The following is a 22,056-nucleotide window of genomic DNA, read 5'->3' as shown; positions in this document are numbered from 1 at the left end:
CCTCGAACTCAGAAATCCACCTGCCTCTGCCTCCCAAGTGCTGGGATTAAAGGCGAGCGCCACCACTGTCTGGCCAGCAAGCACTCTTAACTACTGAGCCCTCTCTCCAGCACCTTACTTTTGTTGTTTTTTGACACAGGGTCTCAGTCTTTAGCCCAGGTTAGCCTGTTGTCTTAGGCTGGCCAGAAAATAGTGGCAGTTCCTCTGCTTCAGCCTCCAGAGTTGCTGGGATGGAAGGTGTAAGCCCCTATGCCAGGGCCAGGACTGAGTGCCATCCCTTCCCTCTCCACACAGCAGCTGTAGGCACTTCGCCTCAGTTTCTCCACCTGTGAACTAAGGAGCCTGTCGTCTCTCAGGGCCAGGTGCTTAGGATTCTTCCACAATTTCTTGGTGCTGTCCAGTGCTCCCAGAACCTTGTAGGACACTGGTCTGGTAGTTGGTGTGCTAGTTAGGGTCACACGGGAGACATGGTCGGTTCAGTTCACGAGTAGGGAAGGCCATTCTGTTGAGATTGCCTGAGCCGTGGACCAGAGAGGTCAGAACCCGATCCCATGGGGCGGGGCGGCACCAGGGAGCCACCGGCTTACAGATCTCCACTGCAGCTTTACAGCCCCTCCCCAAGCCAACATGAGTGCCGAGCTGGAGCTGCTGTGGCCTTTGTCAGGACTGTTGCTGCTGCTGTTGGGGGCCACAGCCTGGCTGTGTATCCACTGCTCCCGCCCAGGCCCAGGTAAGTGTCACACAGGTAGGAAGTGATGGGAGGGCCGTGGAGCTGGAGCGGGTGTCCCAGAGGCCTCCGAAGTGGCTGGACCTGGCTGTGATGGGCGGGTCAGAAGGAAGAGCATCCGGGACAGCTTGTGGCCCCTCCATGGCCCTGAGGACAGTGGGTGTAAGTGGACACTAGGTCTGCTGGATCATGGGGGTCACTCAGGCCAGGAACCTGCTGTGGACGAGAGAAGGGAAGCTGGGCTACCTGTGGCATCCTCTTTTTCAAGTTATCCTCACCCCACAAAGAGATTAAGTTCCTTTCTTTCCTTCCCTCCCTCCTTTCTACCTCCTGCTCCAGTCTCCTCTTTCCCTCGCTCCCTCTGTTTTCTCCCTTCTTCCTTCTTTCTTTTCTTCCTTGTAATTCTCTTTCAGACTATCTCACACTATAGCCCAGGCTAGCCTCAAATGTTCCTGCTCTCTGGCCTCAGCTTCCTGAGTGCTGGGATCACAGGCCTGTGTCACCCCACCCAGTTGACAAGAACCCCCTCAGTGACAGGCAGCTGAAAAAAGGACTTGCCAGGAGCCTGGTGGAGTTACAAAGAAGGGGGTCCCAGACTTCAACCCTCCTCCACCATACCCCCTGATTTCAGGGACACCAGCTATGCCATTTCTGTTCTTGCAGGGGTGAAGAGAAGTGAGAAAATCTACGAGCAGAGGAACCAGTGAGTTGCCCCAGCTTGGCGTATTTGCACACCCTGGGGTGGGAGAACCCCACAGGAACCCAGTCCCTGCCCCTCACTCATGCCTGCTCCATGGCAGGCTCTAGATGGATGCCTAACATTCAGTGGAGGGAAGGAAAGAGTCCAGGAGCTGAGGGAATGTGGCATCATGGGGCAGGGGCAGATGCCTGTGCTCCAGACAAAGCGAAAGCAGAATATAAACAAACAAACAAACAAAACAACAACAACAACAACAGCAAAAAACCACTTAAGCAAGGCTGGGCGCCTCCCATCCCTCCAGAGACCCCAGAACCTGCCTGGGCTGCAGAGGGAGTTCAAGGCCAGTCTGGCAATCCAGTGAGAACTTGTCTCAAAATTTAAAAAGCAGGGGGCTACAAGATGCTCCGGTAGTAATAGTCACTGACACCAAAGCCTGATGACCTGAGTTTGATTCCACAGAAGGCAATCAGATTGCCAAAAAATTTCCTCTCACCCACCACACACATGTAAATAATAAATACAAATAAAATAAACTTTTTTAAAATTAAAAAGCAAGGCTAGTGGTTAAAAGCACTGGCTCTTCCAAAGAATCTGGCCTTGAGCCCCAGCACCCACATAATGGCTCATGACAGTCTTTAAGTCAGCCTCCAGGAGAGCTGATGCCCTCTTCTGACCTCCTCAGGCACCAGGCATACATTCATGTGGCAGACAGACATTCATGGATGTTAACGTTCTTTTGTTTGTTTGTTTGTTTGTTTTGGTTTTTTGAGACAGGGTTTCTCTGTGTAGCCCTGGCTGTCCTGGAACTCACTCTGTAGAACAGGCTGGCCTTGAACTCAGAAATCTGCCTGCCTCTGCCTTCCAAGTGCTGGGATTAAAGGCGTGCACCACCACCGCCCAGCTGATATTCATGGGCAAAATACCCATACACATTAAAAAAATAATTTTAAAGGGGCTGAGACTTAGTCGTAGAGCATGTGCCTAGAATCCCCCAGTGAATGGGCTGAGGGAGTAGCTCAGTGGTGTGTGTAGCACTTGCTGAATATGCCCAGGGTCGTGAATTTAATGCCCAATATAAAAAGAAAGGCAATGGGCAGGTATAGTGGCATATTCCTTTAATCTCAGCACTCAGGAGGCAGAAGCGGGTGGATTTCTGTGTTCAAGCTAGCCTGGTCTATGTAGTGAGGTCCAGGCCAGTCAGGCCTACAAAGTAAGACACCATATGGCAAAATAGAAAAGAGAGAAAGAAGTGAGTGAGGGAGGAGGAAACCAGCTGGCCATTCTCTACCCTCTCTACTAAATGCACGGACACTTTCCACGTTCTCACTGCAGCCCTCACATGCACACCCCAGTAAGCCCTGTTACCCCCCCACACCCTCGTCACCCCCTTACACACACCCTTCCTCGTTTCCTTTTGCAACTGAAAAACCACAGTGAGGTCTGAAAACAAAATCTCCCATCTCTGACCACCCTGAGCCATGGTTAAAGCGTGCTTGTTTTTTAATTTTTTTTGGTTTTGAGACAGGCTCTTACCACATAGCACTGGTTAGCATAGAACTTACTTTGTAGCCCAGGCTGGCCTCAAACTCACATTGATCCTCTCACCTTGAGTGCTGGGAACCCAGGGATGTGCAGACAGACACATTCCTAAGCTCAGCTCTTCCACCTTCTCTGTGTTATCTGGCCCTCCATTCTCTCTCTCTGTGTGTCCTTGTCTGGGGACTGTCAAAGCCTGGTTCAGCACACCCTTGTGTATTCGCAGGCACGAAAATGCACGGAGTTCAGCTGTGGCTCAGACATACACCTGTGAGTCCGTGAAGCATCCGGGGTTTGGTTTGGGGCTGGGATTTCCCATATCAAGGTCCCTTCTGTGTCCCCTGCCCTGAGGCCAGCCTGATATACCAGGTGAAGGCTCAGCTGGGTGGGTGCCTAGACAATCCTCTGTCTCTGCTTCCCTCCGAAGTGGCCAGGCAGGTGTGGCCAGGACTCCAGATGGACACAGCTTCAGACAAGTCATTTGAAAGGTAGGAAGGCATTTGGTAGTGCATGGGCCCCTCTCTGGAGAGCCCCACCTGGCGGAGCCAGGGCTAGACCTCACTCTGTCCATGAGCTGCAGAGTGTCGGGGCTGGCCTGCTGAGGGTCAGAGGGGCTCTCCCCTCCCTAGGGCACCATCTCAGTGCCCCACCCCCATCCTAGGGCACCATCTCAGTGCCCCACCCCCATCCTAGGGCACCATCTCAGTGCCCCACCCCCATCCTCGGGCACCATCTCAGTGCCCCACTCCCATCCTTGTAGGAAGAACAAGATGCTTTTCTCCCACCTTGAGGGTAAGTGACACCAGATGGGAATTAGCCTGAGTGGGGCTGGGACAAGTGCTGGCTCGGGGAGGCCTTCCAGGGAGAGCTGAGGCTGGGGGTTGATGGAATTGGCTTTAATAGATAAGGCAGAACAACTGTATGACAGTCCAAAGTCCTTAGGCCCTTGCTTGAGCTGCAGAGCCTGGGTTGGGTTGGGCAGGACCTGGAGGGAAGACGGTCTAGCCTAGCCTAGCCTAGCCTAGCCTAGCCTTTCTTCCAGGTCCTGAGTCTCCTAGGTACCAGAACTTCTACAAAGGTGGGTAGCTCTGGGGTGGGGGGATGGGCCACAGCCGGGAGCTTAGCTTGTCTTAAGTCTTCTCTCTGGCCTCTTCCAGGAAGCAGACAGGAGCCTGAAGCTGCCTATGTGTGAGTAGCCCATGATGGAGCCTGCCCATCCCCGTTTCTAGGTCTCTCTCTCTCCCAAGCTTCTTTTTTTTTTTTTGGTTTTCCAAGACAGGGTTTCTCTGTGTAGCCCTGGCTGTCCTGGAACTCACTCTGTAGACCAGGCTGGTCTCGAACTCAGAAATCCGCCTGCCTCTACCTCCTAAGTGCTGGGATTAAAGGCGTGCGCCACCACCGCCCCGGCTCTCCCAAGCTTCTTTATGAGGCATTGAGTGAAGAGCACTTCTGGGTGGCCTTTTCAATTTGGTGACCATGGCCTCGTGTGGCTCTGATTGAAAAACTGAGTACCTATCTGGTAGGGGTGGGTTCCCATCCAGGCCATCTGGAGAAGGGCAGGTCACAAAGCAGACATGATGGCACTTACTGTCATTTCAGTACTCAGGAGGCTGAGGCAGGGGGATCATAGCCAGTGTGGGCTACATATCAAGATGTGGCTCCCTCCAGAAGGGCTGGGGCAGAGGTTCAGAGTGCCTGCCTAGCATGCATGAAGTCCTGGGGTTCACTGGCAGCCCTGCAGAAACCTGGTGTGGTGGCACATGCCAGTAATCCTGGCATTTGGGGAGGAGATCAGGAGTTCAAGGTCAGCCTAATCCGAATAGTGAGTTAGAGGTCAGCGGGAGATAGAGATCGTTTCTATAAGGTAGAGGGTGGTGGAGAGCTAGCTCATCCCATAAAGCCTGGCATCTCTGGGGACCCATATAGTTGATACAGAGTACTGACTTCCAAGAGTCGTCTTCTGACATCCACGTGTGCTGTGACACCCTGGTGCATGTGTGACCATGCCATGCACATACATGCACACGATGTATAAGAAAAAGTAAATCAGGCTGGAGAGATGGCTCAGTGGTTAAGAGCACTGACTGCTCTTCCAAAGGTCCTGAGTTCAAATCCCAGCAACCACATGGTGGCTCACAACCATCTGTAATGAGATCTGACGCCCTCTTCTGGGGTGTCTGAAGACAGCTACAGTGTACTTATAATATACTAAATAAATCTTTAAAATAATTTTAAAAAGAAAAAGTAAATCTATAAAGAGAAAAGGAAGGAGATATCTATAGAGATGATGCATGCACACATACATACATTCATACGTACAAAGAGAGGGGGGGTATGTAGTGCCCTCCCAGCTGTCCTAACACTTGGGAGGTTGAGGCAGAAAGAGCTGGTTCAAAACCACCCCCCCCAAAAGAAATGACCCCTAGCAGTGTCTCCTCATGTTACAAATAGGGAAAATTGTGGCCTAGGGGAGGACTTGTAGGTGTCCTAGCCAGGCTGACGGCCCTTTAGTCGGAGGCTATGGGAAGCATCTCTAGTGGATTGGAGGAGATACTCCCTCATGGCTTCTCCTGAGGGCCCCCTCCTGACAGATCTGCCCAGCAACCTGCACTCCCTTTCATTTTGTTTCTGCCCAGAGATCCCATCCCCACGGACTACTACAACTGGGGATGTTTCCAGAAGCCCCCAGAAGGTAAGGTGGAAGACGAGGTGGGGAGGCTATGAAAGAGCCAGCAGCCCCTAGGTCTAGAGGGGTCTCCAGAGCTGCTGAGAGATGGAGGGAGTCGAGCTACAGGCCAAGGTGGGTGGGGCGGAAGGAAGCTGGTCAGCGGCCCACACAGAGGATGAAGACAGAGTGGAGGGAGACAGGACAGGAAGCAGAGGCGGGGCTGTGGGTGGGAGCATCTGAGGAGATGGGCACCTGATGACAGATAAGCCAGGCGAGCTGGAGGACGCTGGAGCCTTTAGCCATGAGCACTTCTGGGTCTGGAGGAGAGCAAAGTGGAGGGAGGGGACAGAGCCTGCCAAGAGCAGCAGGGCCTTCCGCCTGGGTCCTCAGCTGGCTCTGGAGTGGGCCAGGCTGTGGCTGCAGACCAAGGGGACCACTTTCTCCTCTCTTTATTTTTTTTAACACCTTTTAAGAAATCTTTACTTATTGTGTGGATGTGGGAACACACGTGTGGCAGTCCCGGGATTACCTGTGGGAGTCAATGCTCCTTTTAACCATGAGGGCCCTGGAGCACCTGATCTTTGTTCTTGTTTTGTAAGAATGGGTCTCCTGCTGGGAGGCAGAGGCAAGGGATCTCTGTGAGTTCGAGGCCAGCCTGGTCTACAAAGCAGGTTTCAGGAAAGTTAGAGTTGTTACACAGAGAAACCCTATCTTGAAAAACAAACAAAACAACCCAACAACAAACAAACAAGATAGCCCTTGAGGTAGGACGCCCAAAGTTGTCCTTTGGCCTCTACCTGTACACCCCCTTTCCCCCCCCCACGCACTTGCAGTCAGCATTCACACAAAACAACAACAGCAACAAAAACTGGTCTAAGGGGCTAAAGAAACGGCTCATAGGTTAAGAGCACCGACTGCTCTTACATAGGTCATGAGTTCAATTCCCAGCGCTCACATGGCAGCTCAGAGCTATCTATAATAGGATCCAGTACCATCTTTTTGTGTACAGTGTGCAGATATACATGTAGACAAAATTTATATACATAAAATGCATAAATAAATGTTTTTTTAAAAAAAAAACTGGTCTAAGCCAGGCGGTGGTGGTGCACACCTTTAATCCCAGCACTTGGGAGGCAGAGGCAGGCAGATTTCTGAGTTCGAGGCCAGCCTGGTCTCCAGAGTGAGTTCCAGGACAGCCAGGGCTACACAGAGAGACCCTGTCTCGAGAAACAAAAAACAAAACAAAACAAAACAAACTGGTCTAAGAGAATACTGAAGCCCCTGAAGCCCGGGAAAAGAGCCCTGCAGGGAGGCAGCAGGGGGAAGGGACACTTGGGGCTTGCAGACAAGATCTACCTGCAGGTTTCCTGCCAGCTCCCTTCTGTTAACAGACGATGATTCCAACTCCTATGAGAACGTACTCATCTGCAAGCCCAGCACCCCTGAGTCAGGTAAAGTTGTCTCTCCCAAGAAAGGTAGGGCAGGGGCTGGCACCCTGAGTTAGGCCCACTCTAATGAATAAGAAGTGAGGTCCCCAAGATTCTAAGTCTCTGGTGCCTTTGGGTTAAGTTCACCCAAGGTCCTGAAGGAGACCCCTCAGAGCGAAGAAGCTATCCAGGGGATCATTCTCCTTGCCTGGGCTTATCCTCAGGGAAGAGCGCTGGCCCCTAACTCAGAATGTCCCTATAACCTCCCTCAGGTGTTGAGGAATCCGAAGATTACCAGAACTCAGTATCCATTCATCAGTGGCGAGAGTCCAAGAGGACTATGGGTATGTATGTCTTCCATGGTCGCAGGCCACTAGGAGTGCTGGGGACAAGGGGTGGGGCTGTCGACTGGAGCAGGCAACTGACTGATCCAGGAGGGCCAATTGGCCTGGGTGGGTTCCCTCCATCTGGTCTGGCTCACTTCACAGTGGGACCTTCATTGTACCCAAGGCTGTGGAAGCCTTGTGCTCTGCCAGAACTGCCCTTGTGAGCAGCTTGATCTCCAGAGCTTGGTCACCCAGTGTTGGAGCAGGAGGATTTCTGGGAGAGCCATGGGGGGGAACAGCAACAGGCAGACACCATGAGTCCTATATACAGTATGACACTTGCCCTGTGTCACTTGTGGGATCTCGGTTCCTGAGCGACCCTAGCTGGGGGACAGCATTGATGTACACCTGTGAACGGTCCTAACAACTACCTGTCCTGATCCACAGGTGCACACACGTCCCCATCAGGAAGCCCAGATGAGGAGCCAGATTACGTGAATGGGGATGTGGCCGCAGCAGAGAAAATCTAGGAGAGAATCAGTGGGAAGGAAGGTACAGTGTGTTCTCTAGCTGCTCAGAACACGGGAGGGGCCCAAGCCAAGGAAGAGCCCTGTGCTCAAAGGAGGAGCATCAGAGGAGTGATGGAATGATGGAGTGAATGGAGTGAGGGCTAGCTCTGCGGATGCTCATCAGCCTATCAGGACCAGAAAGGAGATGCTGACTGAAGTCCACTGGGTCCACTTTCTGTGGGACTAGGGGACTCAGAAGAGGTAGGCTCTCCCTGGTGTGTAGAAGCATACACGTGGTCCATCTGGCAGAGATGTCTCAGTAGTAGACCACTTGTCCCACAGATAGGGGATGGAGGCATGGCTCAGCAGCAGTGATGGTGGGTATGCATGAGGTCCTGGGCTCCATCTTCAGCACTGAAACACAACACAACATTTAAAAAGTAAAATGAAGGAGGCAGGCTCCATGACACATGACTCTGCCTGCTAAGTGCCTGGAAGCAGTCTCAGCTAGCACTGAGATTCCAGGCACTTAGGAGGTGGAGGCGGGAGGATCAGGAGTTCAGTAACAGCCTGGGCTACATAATGAGTCTGAAGCCAGAGATCTGGTCATAAAGGACAGAAACAGAGCTTGAGAGATGCCTTGGGGTGAGCCTGGGGATGAGTTCAGATCTCTGGCACACATCAGTAACTTGGTGCTGGGGAGGTGGGTCTCAGGGCTGACAGACCTCCACGTGGACACACACCTACACACACGAGTGCACATAACACACACACAGCGTGTGCACTAAAGGGAACAGAAAGAAGGAAAGGCAGGAAGAAGACAAAGAAATCAGATAAATAATAAAACAGATAAGAAATTTTTTTTTTTTTTTTTTTTTTGGTTTTTTTGAGACAGGGTTTCTCTGTGTAGTCCTGGCTGTCCTGGAACTCACTCTGTAGACCAGGCTGGCCTCGAACTCAGAAATCCACCTGCCTCTGCCTCCCAAGTGCTGGGATTAAAGGCGTGCGCCACCACCGCCCGGCAAGAAAATTTAATAGAGGCTGGAGAGATGGCTCAGAGATTAAGAGCACTGACTGCTCTTCCGAAGGTCCTGAGTTCAAATCCCAGCAACCACATGGTCAAATCTCACAACCATCCATAATGATATTTGACATCCTCTTTGGTACATCTGAAGACAGCTACAGTGTACTTACATAATTTTTGTTTGTTTTTTCAAGACAGGGTTTCTCTTTGTAGCCTTGGCTATCCTGAACTCATGCTGTAGATCAGGCTGGCCTCGAACTCAGAAATCTGCCTGTCTCTGCCTCCCAAGTGCTGGGATTAAAGGCTAATAAATAAATCTTAAAAACAAAAAGAAAATTTAATAAACTAGACGTAGTGGCATACACCTTTAATCTCAGCACTTGGGAGGCAGAGGCAGGCAGATCTACTGAGTTTGAGGCCAGCCTGGGCTATCATAGTGAGACCCTATTTCTAAAAATTCCCCAAACCAAAAATATAATATGTTCCCTGGTGATAAGCAGACAGGGGAAAGGATTGTAATTTGGGCTAGAAGTGACAGGGCTTTGAAATTTAAAGAAGACAAAGGCTCTCTCTTCTTTCTCACTGGGAAGAACATCCCAGAAGAGCAGATGGGGGTAGAAGCAAGATGTCAGCCTCTAGCAGGGCATGGAAGAGGTTGGCGGCCAGCTAGCCAGAGCCAGCCAGCACTGGGCTTCTGAATGACATGGGAAGGACGTGACTCTGGGTCTCATTCCCTTCAGTTGCTCTTGCATTCCCCTATGGAATGCTGGGATTGCAGGTGTGTGCAGCCACATCTGACAAGCTTGCTTTTTGTTGTTGAGAGAAGTTCTGTGTAGCCTTGGCTGGCATGGGACTTGATATATAGATCACTCTGGCCCTGAACTTACAGTGATCCTCCTGCCTCTACCTACGGAGTGCTGAGATTATAGGTGTGTATCATCACTCCTGTCTTTTGAGGTGGGCTCTAGAAATTTGAACGCAGGTCCTCAAGCTTGGGTAGCGAATATTTTACCAACTGAGCCATCTCCTCAGCCCCCAAACTCTCCTCTCTGCTGAAGGGCCCAAGGATCGCGAGCTGAAGGGTTTTCTGCCTGCTGAAAGGTTTACTGCCTGCTGAATAATGCCTGTTCTCCTGGGATGCTCAAGTTTCACACCCCGGCTGTGGCTGCTCCTGAGAGGGTACCAGAACTGCCTGATACACAGCCTGGGAAGACACTGGGAATCACCAGAGCTGCAACCCTCAAGTGATGCCTTGCCTTGGACTTCTTTGGGGCAAAGCAAGTGCACCGGGGGATATTGACTGTGCTGACTGGAAGCCCAGGCCCTGATGCGTCCCCAGTCCTACATCTAAAATGCGGCACAACACTGGCATTTGTGGGGTTTTTTATTTTTTGTCTGTCTGTTTTGGCTGCAGGATCTCACTCAGTTGCTCAGGCTGATCTCAAACTTGCAATCCTCCAGCCTCAGCACTAGTGTTGGGATCACGTCCTACCACTTTTTTCCTTTCCTTATTTGGACCTCCAATTACTTATGAATGTCGACCTCTGGGGCTGTTGCCATGACTCTTTGTAGCTAAGTTGCTGGAGTCGTATTTAATATTGTCAATGTCAGGGGACTCCCTGTCTCAGAGCATTACATGTATTAACCATAGCAGATGAATGGGATGTGGGGTAACCTGAGATCGCCTTGGTTTCTTAGTGGGCTCCAGTTTGTTCTGACCTTCCATCCCTGCGGGGATATTGTGGGTCAGTGACAGGGAAATAAAACTGTCCCCTCACCAAATGTCAATAAACCCTGTGAGTGTAAGAGCAGGTGCTGCACGCATGCCTTTGTTTAAACACCTTCTGGTGTGTGTCTGTTCATAGGGCTGAACATCTCTGTTGTTGCTCTCCATTATTTAAGACAGCCACACTTTTAGCCCCTGGCTAGCCTGGAACTCACTTTATAAACCAGTCTGCTTCTTGCTTCCTGGATACAGGGATGAAAGGCACCACACCTGGCCTTTGGTTTAAAAATTGTGTCAGTATAATCCACGTGTGGGTGCTTGCAGAGTTCTGGAGGCACCGGGACACTTGAAACGGCAGACCCTTCTCAGTTGCCCCACAGGAGTGCTAGGAACCTAAGTAGGCTCCTCTGTAAGACCAGGTCAAGTCCAACTGCTGAGCCATCTCATCTCTCTTGCTTTCTGAGCTTGCTGAATGGACAGACATGCTAGCCAAGTGAGCCCCAGGGTTCCTGCCTCTGACTTGCCAGCCCTAGGATCACAGGCATCTGTCCTTGTGCCTGGCTTCTTACTTGGGTTTTGGGGAATCCAAACTCAGGTCTCGGTTGCATAGCACTTTACTTGCGTGTGTGTTAGGCACAGTCAGAGGACAGCTCTGTGGAGCTGGCTCTCCTGCCCACGAGGGCTCCAGGGATGAAGCTCAGGTTGCCAGGCTGGGAAGACAGACAAGTGCCTTTACCACTGAGCCATCTTGCTAGTACCCTTCTGGCATTTAGTCTCACTGTAACCCAGGCGGCCGGTACTGAACTCATGACACCCGTCTCAGCACCCCAAGTGTTGGGATTACAGGCCTGTGCCACCACACCTAGCTCTGGTAAAGACCCTTCCTGAAAATGAAGAGCAAGGTGGGGTTGCTTGTCTTTTTTTTTTTTTTTAAAGATTTATTTTATGTGTATGAGTACGCTGTACAGATGGCCGTGAGCCATCATGTGTGTGGCTGCTGGGAATTGGACTCAAGACCTCTGCAGGCCCTGCTGGCCCTCCCCAGAGAATGTCTGTGGAGTCAGTTCTCTCCCACCTTCTTGTGGGTTCTGGGGGTGGAACTCAGGTGTGTGGCCAGCACTTTATCTGCTACAGTCTCGCTAGCCCCGGGGTACACTTTCCAATATTGGAGTACAACAAGCAGGAGAAAGACGCTGTTTTCCCCCAAGGCCTCAAGCAATTAAGCACTGCAAGACAAAGATCCAAAGGCTTTATCAGCTACAATGACAAGACTGAGGAGGTCAGACCTTTCCCACCATGCCCCATGTCCAGGGCCTGAGGCCGAATTCCCACACTGAAGAACAGAGGTGTGGAGATCTTCCAAAGCTCAGTCCTTCACTTAGCCCAGCTGGCAGAGTGCTCGTCTGACACACACGAGCCCCGGGTTCCATCACAGTACCACAGAAAGCAAACATGACACACACCTGTAAGGAGCTCAAGGTCAGCCTGGGCTACAAGGGACTATTCTCACAGAACAAAAACAAAGTGAGCACGTTCTAGCAAAGGCTGAGACCCATCTCCATGACAAAGGCTCTCCTAGTTCCCTCAGTGGAGGACGTCTCGAGTCAGCTGGCCACTGGAGCCATGGTCTTCTGACACAGCCTGGCCAGGAGCCCAGCCATCTGCAGCAGGGAGTTCACCCCTTCCGCCACTTTCATGTGCGTGTATCCAATCTCCTGAAAGACAAGCGAGAGCAGCAGGTGGGTAGCGGACGAGTTGTTCCTCCCCAGCTAACAAGTGGTTGGTTCAGACAGATGCAAGGACCTGCTCCGGCTTCACTAGTGCTGGAAGCATGTTTCAAGCTTGAGGAGCAAACCTGGAGCTTCCAGCCCTGAACCACAGGCCAGTCTGCTAGGATCTCACATAGCCCAGACTGGTTTCAAATTTTCCACGTAGTTGAGGGTAGCCTTGAGCTTCTGATTATCTTGCCTCCACCCCCAGATTGTTGGGCTGAGCAAAAGGACACCCAGTTGTTTCTGCTGTTGCTGTTCTGAAGTAAGGTCTCACTATGTAGCGCTTAAAGGTGCACACCATGCCTAGCAGCACCCTTCTTATGCAGAGCTGCAGATCAACCCCAGGGCTCCACACATTCGAGGCATACACTCTCCCAACTAGGCTAGCCCCAATTCAATTCTTAAAAAGCTCAGCATACACTTGTCCGAGTCGGTGGTCTTGCACCTGGGAACCCACCCAAGTAGAACAAGACCTTGGCTAGGAGGAATGGTGGCCCACGTATGCCTGTGCACAATGGCCTCAGCCACGGAAACCCCAACGCCTTTTCCAGAGAACAAGTGATGGTGACAGCCACACAGAATACTGCTCAGTGATAAGGGCCAGGGCACGGGCACTCATCACAGCAGATCTGGAAGGCACTATGCAGTGAGGAAGCCAACGCAAGCCAGTGTGGTGGCACAGGCCCTTAAGCCCAGCTTAGGCCAAACCATGAGACCCCAACTATAAAAAATAACAACACAAATCAAGTCATCAGACTCAAGAGGCTAACATGCAGAAGGTATTCCTGAGCTCTGACTAACCTTGATGAACTCCAGCTTCAAGTATTCTGCCATCGGGAAGGTTTTGCAGACTCGGAAAATGTTGCCGATGACATCTTCTGGTGAGTAGCCCAGGTGCCACAGGTGAGCAAGAATCTAGACAGAAGACCCAGCAGGCTCTGAACACTAAGCCTCACGGACAGGGAGACAAAGAGTCGGATCTGTGGTGGGCCTGGCTCAAGTGACCCATGAGGCTTTGAGGATCACCTGAGCCTTGCAGAAGTGAAAGTGGGCCCCATGGATACCTTGGTTCACCCAGCCCTCTGATCCCAGCAGGCCTGACTACAGGCAAGATGGTCTGATATCTTGAGTAGATTCAGCACCTTCCAGGTGGAATCCCTCACCAGCTAGCTCTCCCAGGCTCAGTCAGAAAAAGGCCCCTGCATGATGGGACCAGAAGACTTAAGCAGGGCAGGATTTCATCAGTCCCTTGCCTCCCTCCCTCCCTGTCCACTTTCTCTAGCCTGGGGCTGTATCTACAGACAATTCATTGAGCCTTGGCAGCTTGGTATGGATTCTAGTAGTGTTAGGGTTAGACAGGGATAGAGGGTTAGCACCAGGGATTAGGGTTACCTGTGTTCTGCCTTCAGTAACCAGTCTAGGCCTTAACCTCAGCCTCCCTGTCTGGTACTTGAGTTTCTCGTTAAGTCCAGCCCTGCCCCGACCCTGGTCAGTTGGGATCAGTTACAGGGTCTCCAATCATATCCCTGACACCTAGAGATCTGAAGTCAACCATACTCACTGGCATCTGCTCAGAGAACCATGCCTTTCAGCCACACTAAACCCTCCCTGGCTCCTCCTCTTCTCAGGAAGACAGAGTGGGATGTGACATGTTCCCTTCCCGGGACAATGTGACATGACTGGAGGTGTTGGCTGCCCTCTCTCCGTCTCAGGCTGAGAATCCTCTTGTGGAGGGTGTAACTCCAGGAGGTCATGATGCTGACTTCCAGGTCTACTGTTTACAGTGTGGCTTAGGGCAAGGATCAGTTTCACGGCTTGAATGTGAAATACCATTTGGTGCCCTGCTGGTGGCGCTGTTCTGGGAGGCTGCGCATTTAGGAGGTGGGGCTTCTATAGCTAGGCAGCAGGCACACACTTCCTGATCCATCAAGATGTGAGGCAGCTCAAGGGGGCTGGAGAGATGATGGCTCAGTGGTTAAGAGCATTGGCTGCTCTTATGGGACTCTGGTTTAATTCCTAGCACCCACATGACAGCTCACAATTCTAACTCCAGTCTTGGCGACAGGATGCCCTCTTCTGGATTCCAAGGGTGGAATCCAGATGTGGTGAGCAGATTGTATGAAGGCAAAATACTCATGCATATTTAAAAAAAGTAAAGCCATACGATCCCACCACCATGAGCTCGTGATGCCTTCCTGCCGTGCTGGTCCTAATAAAGCCGGCCTCTGTAGAGCTGCTTCTGCCTGGTTCTGGCTGAGTGATAAGCAAAGCAAAGAAAGTCTACCCAAAGCTCACAGTGATTTCACGTTAGGGGAGTGAGGCAGAGTCCCTGAGCCACTATGGGCTCCTCCACCTGGCTGAAGAGATACAGGGCACCATGGAGATGAGGGAAGGAGGAGGCCCACCTTATAGGCCTCATCGATGTTGGCATCCACGCAGTGCTGGATCATCTCCTTCACCAGCAGTGGGTGGGGCTCGTCACAGACCTGAGCAAACAATCAGGAGACACAACATCTTGAGGCCCCAGACTAGCTTTCACCAAGTCTCCAGCAACCGGAATGGGATTTAGGAACACTCTTCTCACTACCAAGGACATCCCCCAAAATAACAGCTCCCAACACAGTTAAATTCCTCATATCCAAAATGAACGAAACCACAAAGCTCAGAAAGATTCCCTGCTTGGGTGGCATTAAAGGCATAGTGTTAGGCATGGTGGCACATGCCTGTAACCTCAAAACTTAGGAGGACCTCAAATTCAAGGCCAGCCTGGGCCACATATTGAGAGCTGTCTCTAAAATAAGTAACTGAGCCTGAGCATTTGTGATCCCAGCATGAGGCAGATGGAGGCAGTAGGACCAGAAGTTCAAGGCCAGCCTGAGGACAGAGTCTGGGCTACAGACAAGCTCAAAAAGAAAAGACATGAAAGAAGGTTAGAGAGATGGTTCAGAGAGGCAAGCACTTCAGACAAGCCACCAGAGCCCAGGTGTAGCAAGGGTAAGAACATCTCTGCGGGGAGGCAAGGGATCAGGTAATACACAGGTGAGCCCATCTTCCACTACCTCCCCGTGGAACCTTCCCAAGAGACTACCACTGGTCTCCTGGGTACAAGGGACAAAGCTGTGGTGGCAAAACAACCCAGGCAAGGACTCAACTCTGCCAGGAGCCCATTCACCCAGCCGTGAGTGCCCATCACCTTTCTTTGGGCACAAGACAGTGTCTCACAGGCCCCCCCCCCAATCTTAGCCTCCAGACTGCTCATATTGGGGATGCCTAGTTTATGTGGTGCTAGGTCTGGAACCCAGGCAAGCACTCTAGTAAATCAGGCCTTGCCTTCCTGAGACAAGTCTTACTCTGTAGGGGATGCTGGGATTACAGGCGTGGACTACCATGCACAGCCCTACATCCACCCAATGGTTGTGCAGGTCCATTCTGCCAGAGGCTAGCCCTCTCCCAGTCCTGGTACCTTGAATACATTCTCACTGTTGATATAGCCAAATCCTGAGAAGGTGGACTGTAGGTTGTTTAGTGCCTGGAAGGAGACAAGAGACACATCAAAGGCAACTTCAATGTCTTTCCCTGCCAGCCTCAAAGACCCAACCCCCACCCTCCAGGGTGTTGGGTCCTCAGTCACCCACCCTCCTCCAGGAACTCACCCCTGCAGGGTACTGGGCCCCTCAGTCACCCACCCTTCAGCAGCTCACCCCTGCAGGGTGCTGGGCCCTCAGTCACCCACGCTCTAGCAGCTCACCCTGCAGGGTGCTGAGTCCTCAATCTCCATTTTAGCTAGACTTGGCACAACACTCATTCCCAAACTTCAACTTGAAAGAGCAATGTGCTGGCTGGTCTCATATCAACTTGAGACACAAACTAGTATTATCTGAAAGGAGGGAACTTCAATGTGGAAAATACCTCCATAAGATCCAGCTATAGGGCAATTTCTTTTTCTTTTTTTTTTTTTGGTTTTTCGAGACAGGGTTTCTCTGTGTAGCCCTGGCTGTCCTGGAACTCACTCTGTAGACCAGGCTGGCCTCGAACTCAGAAGTCCGCCTGCCTCTGCCTCCCAAGTGCTGGGATTAAAAGCGTGTGCCACCACTGCCCGGTTGGGCAATTTTTTAATTAGTGATTGATGGGTGGGGGACAGCCCATTGTGAGTGGTGCCATCCCGGGTGGATGTGCCTTAAGAAAGCAGGCTGAGCAATCGAGGGGAGTAAGACAATAAGCAACACCCCTCCATGGCCTCTGCATCAGCTCCTGCCTCCAGGTTCCTGCCTTACTTGAGTTCCGGTCCTGACTTCCTTTGGTGATGAACAGCCATGTGGAAGTGTGAGCTGAATCAACCCTTTCCTCCCCAGCTTGCTCTTTGGTCACAGTGTTTCCCTGCAGCAATAGAAACCCTGACTAAGACAGATAGCAGCGATCACCCACCAACCTGGCGCATGTCTCCCTGGGCTGTGAAGATAATGGCCTCCAGGCCGTCATCTGTGTATGGCACTTTTTCCTTCTCGATGACATTCATGAGCCTGGTGAGGACCTGAGCGTCCGTAAGCTTGGTGTAGCGGAGCACCGCACAGCGGGACTGGATGGGCTCTGGACAGAGATGGCAGAGTGAGGGCTCCCTGGCAAGGCTGGCTGCCGATCAGAACACAGCTGAGCCAAGCGTCAGACTATCAGATAAGAAGCAAAGAGGCTAGATTTCCAGCTTTCTAAGTCCGGCTCTGCAGAGGGTCTTTTTCTAGGTGTGCGTGTTGATGTGTGTTCCCATACTCCAATAAATGCCTGCCTATAACAGCTTAAAAGAAGCAGGTCAGGTCCTGCCTCTGGAGGGAAGGTGGGCCTCGCACACACATACGCACACACACACACACACACACACACACACAAGAAGTTAGGGCCTCTGGAGTCACTGGAAGCAATGTGGAATGGGTGGGCCCTTCAGGGACAGTTGGTCAGGCTAGGAGGGAATGAAACTCCAACAAGCTCTTTAAAGCTCTCCACAAAGACAACAAGGCAAGAAGGTACCAGCTTGTAATCCCAACACTTGGGATTACACAGGGAGGCAGAGACAGTAGGATCATGAGTTCAAGGTCAGTCTCAGGTACTAGGTCAGTTCAAGGCCAACCTGTGCTGCTTGAGACTCTGACTCAAAAACCACCACAGACACAACACCAACAAGAAAAAAGGATGGGTTAGGGCGGGCAGCTAGTAAGAAGGTTCAGTGGAAACAGATGCTTGCCACCAAGCTGACAACCTGAGTTCAATTTTGAGATCCACATAGATAACTGACTTCTATCAGCCTCTGACATCTACAGACAGGCACATGCCTCCCAACACACATTCACGAGCATGTGCACACATATGTAATGTAATTTTTAAATAGAGCAGGGGGAGGGCAGGTGGGACAGGAGGGATGACTCCTGCTTACACTAAGCTTTTCACCCATGTAGGCAGCCGTGAGCTGGCAGAAAATATGGTAACATGCTTGTGTGGGGGTGTGAAGGGGGAAATGGGACAGAAAAGCCCCAGTGCCAGGCATCAGCAGGACAGGAACGAGACAGAGATAATACACACATGGCAGGCCAAGACGATTCGGCTGTGCATGCAGAATATGGCAAGAGGATATGACACCTGCCTGACAGAGAGGCCAGTGCACGGGCAGCAGCTGGGCTACAGGCCAAAGATACCACAGGAAGACACTGTGGTGAGGTGGAGGCCTGCTGTGCCAGGCAGCAACAAAGCCCAATGCAGAGTCGATGCCAAGGGTCACAGCACACAACAACCAGAGCATGTTCAAGATGGCTGTGTGGTACAGGCCTGTCACCCCATCTACTCATGGCGAATTCAACACCAGCCTAGGCAATTTAGGAAGACTAAGTCTCAAAATAAAAAAGCACACAGGCCATAGTTAGTAGGGTGCATGCCTAAAATCCATGGGTTGTATCTGCAGTACCATAAAAGATAAAATAGGGCCAGCAAGATGGGTTGGCAGGTAAAGGCACCTGCTCAAGTTCAACTCCTGGTAGGAGAGAACAGAATCCTTAAAGTTGTCCTCTGACCTTTACACACACTGTAGCAGGCTTACACACACACACACACACACACACACACACACACACACTCACACAGTGAAGGACACCCATGTCAAGTGGCTCACAACTGCCTGTAACCCTAATTCCAGGGCACATATATTCAGACAGACAGACACAATGAAAACTAAAAACAAATGAACAGAGTAAATACATAAAAAGGGAGCCTTACTGGACGCAGTTAGTTGCAGGATGCCCGCTCACCTATGATTTTGTCTGAAGCATTACAAGCCAGAGCAAAGCGGGTCGTCTTGGAATAGATTTCCATGGTTCTCCTGAGGGCCTGTTGGGCACCGTCCGTCATGCTGAGGAAGCATAAGAGGGAGGTCGGTGCCAGGTCTGGGGACATGATGGCCCCATCATCCCTGCTGTTTTGGGATGGAGGACTGAAAATCCAAGGCCAGCCTGGTCTCCTTGGAGAAACTTTCTCCAGCCCATACCTGTCTGCTTCATCCAGAATGATAATCTTGTGCCGGCCCTTGGGAAGGGTGACTTTCTGCTGGGCGAACATTTTGATTTTATTCCTCACCACATCGATGCCCCTGAACCAGAAGAACTTTTTATTATCATGAGGGAGGGACTCTTGTGAGGAAGGGAGGGGTCAGAGACAACTTTCTTTCTTTTTTTTTCTTTTTCCCCAAGACAGGGTTTCTCTGTGTAGCCCTGGCTGTCCTGGAACTCACTCTGTAGACCAGGCTGACCCTGAGCTCAGAAATCCGCCTGCCTCTCCCTCCAGACTCTGCTGGGATTAAAGGCACGGACCACTATTGCCCAGCATAACGGCATGTTCTTAACTGCTAATCAATCTCTTCAGCCCTGTATTTTATTTATTTTTTTAGTATAGAATAGAGTTTATTTAGGGCATGGGGAGGGGAGTTAAGAGGGTAGCAGAGGCAGAGAAAGGCAGAGAGAAGGAGAGAGTAGAGAAGCAGGGGATGGCCATGACCATGTGGAGAGGGGGGGAATGGAATGGGGGGAGGAGGAACAAAGTGGCAAGAGAGAGAAGCAGGAGTGAGAGCTGTATTTTATTTTTTGAGAGGGGATCTTCATATGGTATCTGGGAAGACCTGGAATTCAGAATCAACCTGCCTCAGTCTCTCCAGCGCTGGGATTTCCCACACCCCACTCCCAGTTCACAAGGGGCTCGTAAATCCTCCTGGTGGCCTTGAGTGGCTACAGGACCTTACTTTAACTTGGAAACATGAGCTAGCAGTGAAATACACAGAGCAGAAGGTGGGCTGTGGCCAGGGCTGCAGAAGGGAAATGGGGAGCGAGCACTTGAGGGCAGTTTCAGTTTTGCAAGGTCAGAAAGCTGTTCCACAATAACACGAACATACTAGCATGACTGAAGTGAACACTTAAAAAGTGGTTTCAGGGCCCGTGAGACGGCACTGTGGGTATATGCACCTGCCAGCAGACCATGCAAGACTGACAACCTGAGTTCAACCCCCAGAACCCACATAAAGGTAGAAGAAAACGGATTCCACATGATTGAGTTCATGACATGTGCCATGGCACACTTTGAGTGCACGCACACACGCGCGCACACACACGCAGCACATCAGTGTCAGAGAGATGGCTCAGTGGGTAAAGGCACTTGTTGTTGCTGACTTCTACAACCTGAGTGTAATCCTCAGGACTCACTCAGTGGGGAAAACCAACTCCCAGCAGGTTGTTCTCTGAGCTCTACATGCATACGCCCCTCCCCCAAGAAATAAGCAGCAATACAAACACTTTAAAAAGAGTAAGTTTTGAACATTTCTGTCAGAACCAGGAACCCTCCAGGTACTCCTCAGATACCTGCACATGGCAGTGACTCCTGTCAAATGTGGGGCCAGGGAAGCAAGTGCCAGGCACTCAGGTACAGCAGGAGGCCTCCCCTTCTCTCCCATCTACCTGTCATTTGATGCATTGAGTTCCAGAACTGCATCCTTCAAGGCCGGGCCCAGCAGTGCTCTCGCCAAGCAGAGGATGCTGGTCGTCTTGCCAGTTCCTGGGGGACCCTGTGGATAACAGCTCCCCTAAGTGCTTCAGGCAAGAAGGTCCCAAGGACTGGTGGGACAGCTCAGCAGTTAAGAGCATTCACTCACTGGCTGCTTGTCCAGAGGACCTGGGTTCCACCCCAGTGCCCAAAACTAACAGTAACTTCAGTTCCAGGGGACCCACCACCACCCCGCTTAGGGCACCAGGCATGCACATGGTACACAAACACATGCAGGCAAAATACCCATACACGTAAAAGTGAATGAATTAAAAAGGAGTCTCACGTAGGTCCCGCTGCTTCCACAACTCCCCACTGTTGGCCCCTGCTCCCCTGACTCCCCAACAACCCAGCTGGGGACCTGTGGCCTCCCCAGGCAGGGAGTAGACGTGGGGTACAAGATGCCCACAGGGCCAGTCCTGAGTACTCACAGCAATGATGATATTGGGCACATTGCCTTCTCTGGCAAAGACCTGAGGGAAAAAGAGATTCATTATGTTAGGTGTAGTGGTGCCTGCCTCTAGTCTCAGCACCCAGGAGGCTGAGGCAGGAGGATCAGAGAGTCAAGGCCAATTTAGGCTACATACCAAAATCCTGTCTCAAAAACCAATAAATAGCTGGGGTGTGGTGGCACACAGATTTAATCCCAGCACTTGGGAAGCAGAGGCAGGCAGATCTTTGTGAGATAGAAGCCAGCCTGGTCTACATAGCAAGTTCTGGGCCAGAGGGACTACCTAGTGAGACCCTGTCTCAAAAGAGCAAAAACACCCCAAACAAGCAAAATAAAATTCCCAAACAAATAAGCAAACAAAAATAGGGGCCAACAAGATGGCTTAGCAGAAAAAGGCACTTGTAAAGGCTAACAAGCTGAGGCCCCATAGGGGGGCAGAAGGGAACAACTCTGATCTCTACTGAGATAGGAAGACCCACCTAAGTGTGGGTGGTCCCTTCCCCATGGATATGTCACGCCATCTCAGCAATCTTTCTCCAATCCCCACTAGCTTATTGGATCCATGATGTGATGTCAGAAGGGGCTCCTGGCTCCCTCACCTCCAGCCTGCTCACAGTGTCTTCATTTCCTACTATTTCGTTGAGCTTCACTGGTCTGTATTTTTCAACCCTGTTGAGAAAAAAGCAAACATTGACATGGTTATCCTACAGAACCCAGAAGAGAGGGCAGGAAAGAGCAACCCTGCAAATTCTGGTGCCGGGCGGGGTGTGTGTGTGTGTGCAGGGTGTGTGTGTGTGTGCGCGTGTTACCTGTAATGCCAACACACAGAGGCTAAGCTAGGAGGACTCTGAGTTCCAGGCCAGCCTCTGCTACATACATAAATGACTTCAAAAAAGAAGAAATAAGAAGCCAGCAAGATGAGCCTTAAGCCAGAAAGAATGCCCACAAAGGCACTCCTGGCAAAGCCAGGCAGCCTTACCTCAACCCCAGAGCCAAGATGGCACCGGAAGAGAGCTCATGTCCTCCACATGCACTGGCAGACTTACATGCATGGCACCGGAAGAGAGCTCATGTCCTCCACATGCACTGGCAGACTTACATGCATGGCACAGGAAGAGAGCTCATG

At 51.4% G+C, this 22,056-nt stretch overlaps 2 protein-coding genes across 4 annotated transcripts in view; one reads left to right on the top strand and one right to left on the bottom strand.

Annotated features, from left to right (window-relative positions):
- Window positions 1-10,728, top strand: part of Lat2 (linker for activation of T cells family member 2) — a 16,182-nt gene extending 5,454 nt beyond the window's left edge. Inside the window, exons 2-13 of one of the 3 annotated variants that reach the window (XM_031338153.1) lie at window positions 603-730; window positions 1,391-1,430; window positions 3,190-3,233; window positions 3,391-3,451; window positions 3,724-3,755; window positions 4,006-4,041; window positions 4,121-4,151; window positions 5,600-5,655; window positions 7,023-7,082; window positions 7,331-7,402; window positions 7,832-7,936; window positions 9,976-10,728. In XM_031338153.1, coding sequence (XP_031194013.1) covers window positions 628-730; window positions 1,391-1,430; window positions 3,190-3,233; window positions 3,391-3,451; window positions 3,724-3,755; window positions 4,006-4,041; window positions 4,121-4,151; window positions 5,600-5,655; window positions 7,023-7,082; window positions 7,331-7,402; window positions 7,832-7,914 — 618 coding nt within the window. In that variant the 5' untranslated portion in view covers window positions 603-627 and the 3' untranslated portion in view covers window positions 7,915-7,936; window positions 9,976-10,728. Of the gene's footprint in view, window positions 1-602; window positions 731-1,390; window positions 1,431-3,189; window positions 3,234-3,390; window positions 3,452-3,723; window positions 3,756-3,993; window positions 4,042-4,120; window positions 4,152-5,599; window positions 5,656-7,022; window positions 7,083-7,330; window positions 7,403-7,831; window positions 7,937-9,975 lie in introns of all 3 variants that reach the window. The other 2 variants (XM_031338152.1, XM_031338154.1) reach the window with 2 other exon arrangements.
- Window positions 10,729-11,876: 1,148 nt separating this feature from the next.
- Window positions 11,877-22,056, bottom strand: part of Rfc2 (replication factor C subunit 2) — a 13,745-nt gene continuing 3,565 nt past the window's right edge. The window contains exons 2-11 of the mRNA XM_031338151.1: window positions 21,530-21,599; window positions 20,911-20,952; window positions 20,395-20,501; window positions 18,939-19,040; window positions 18,703-18,803; window positions 16,845-17,002; window positions 15,879-15,944; window positions 14,821-14,901; window positions 13,217-13,330; window positions 11,877-12,358 (exon numbers count right to left, since the gene is read on the bottom strand). Of these exons, the coding sequence (XP_031194011.1) occupies window positions 12,248-12,358; window positions 13,217-13,330; window positions 14,821-14,901; window positions 15,879-15,944; window positions 16,845-17,002; window positions 18,703-18,803; window positions 18,939-19,040; window positions 20,395-20,501; window positions 20,911-20,952; window positions 21,530-21,599 (952 nt within the window). The 3' untranslated portion in view covers window positions 11,877-12,247. The remainder of the gene's footprint in view (window positions 12,359-13,216; window positions 13,331-14,820; window positions 14,902-15,878; window positions 15,945-16,844; window positions 17,003-18,702; window positions 18,804-18,938; window positions 19,041-20,394; window positions 20,502-20,910; window positions 20,953-21,529; window positions 21,600-22,056) is intronic.

This window comes from Mastomys coucha, unplaced genomic scaffold (genome assembly GCF_008632895.1).
Source record: "Mastomys coucha isolate ucsf_1 unplaced genomic scaffold, UCSF_Mcou_1 pScaffold22, whole genome shotgun sequence".
Lineage (NCBI taxonomy): Eukaryota > Metazoa > Chordata > Mammalia > Rodentia > Muridae > Mastomys > Mastomys coucha.
This window is presented reverse-complemented; position numbering and strand designations above follow the sequence as displayed.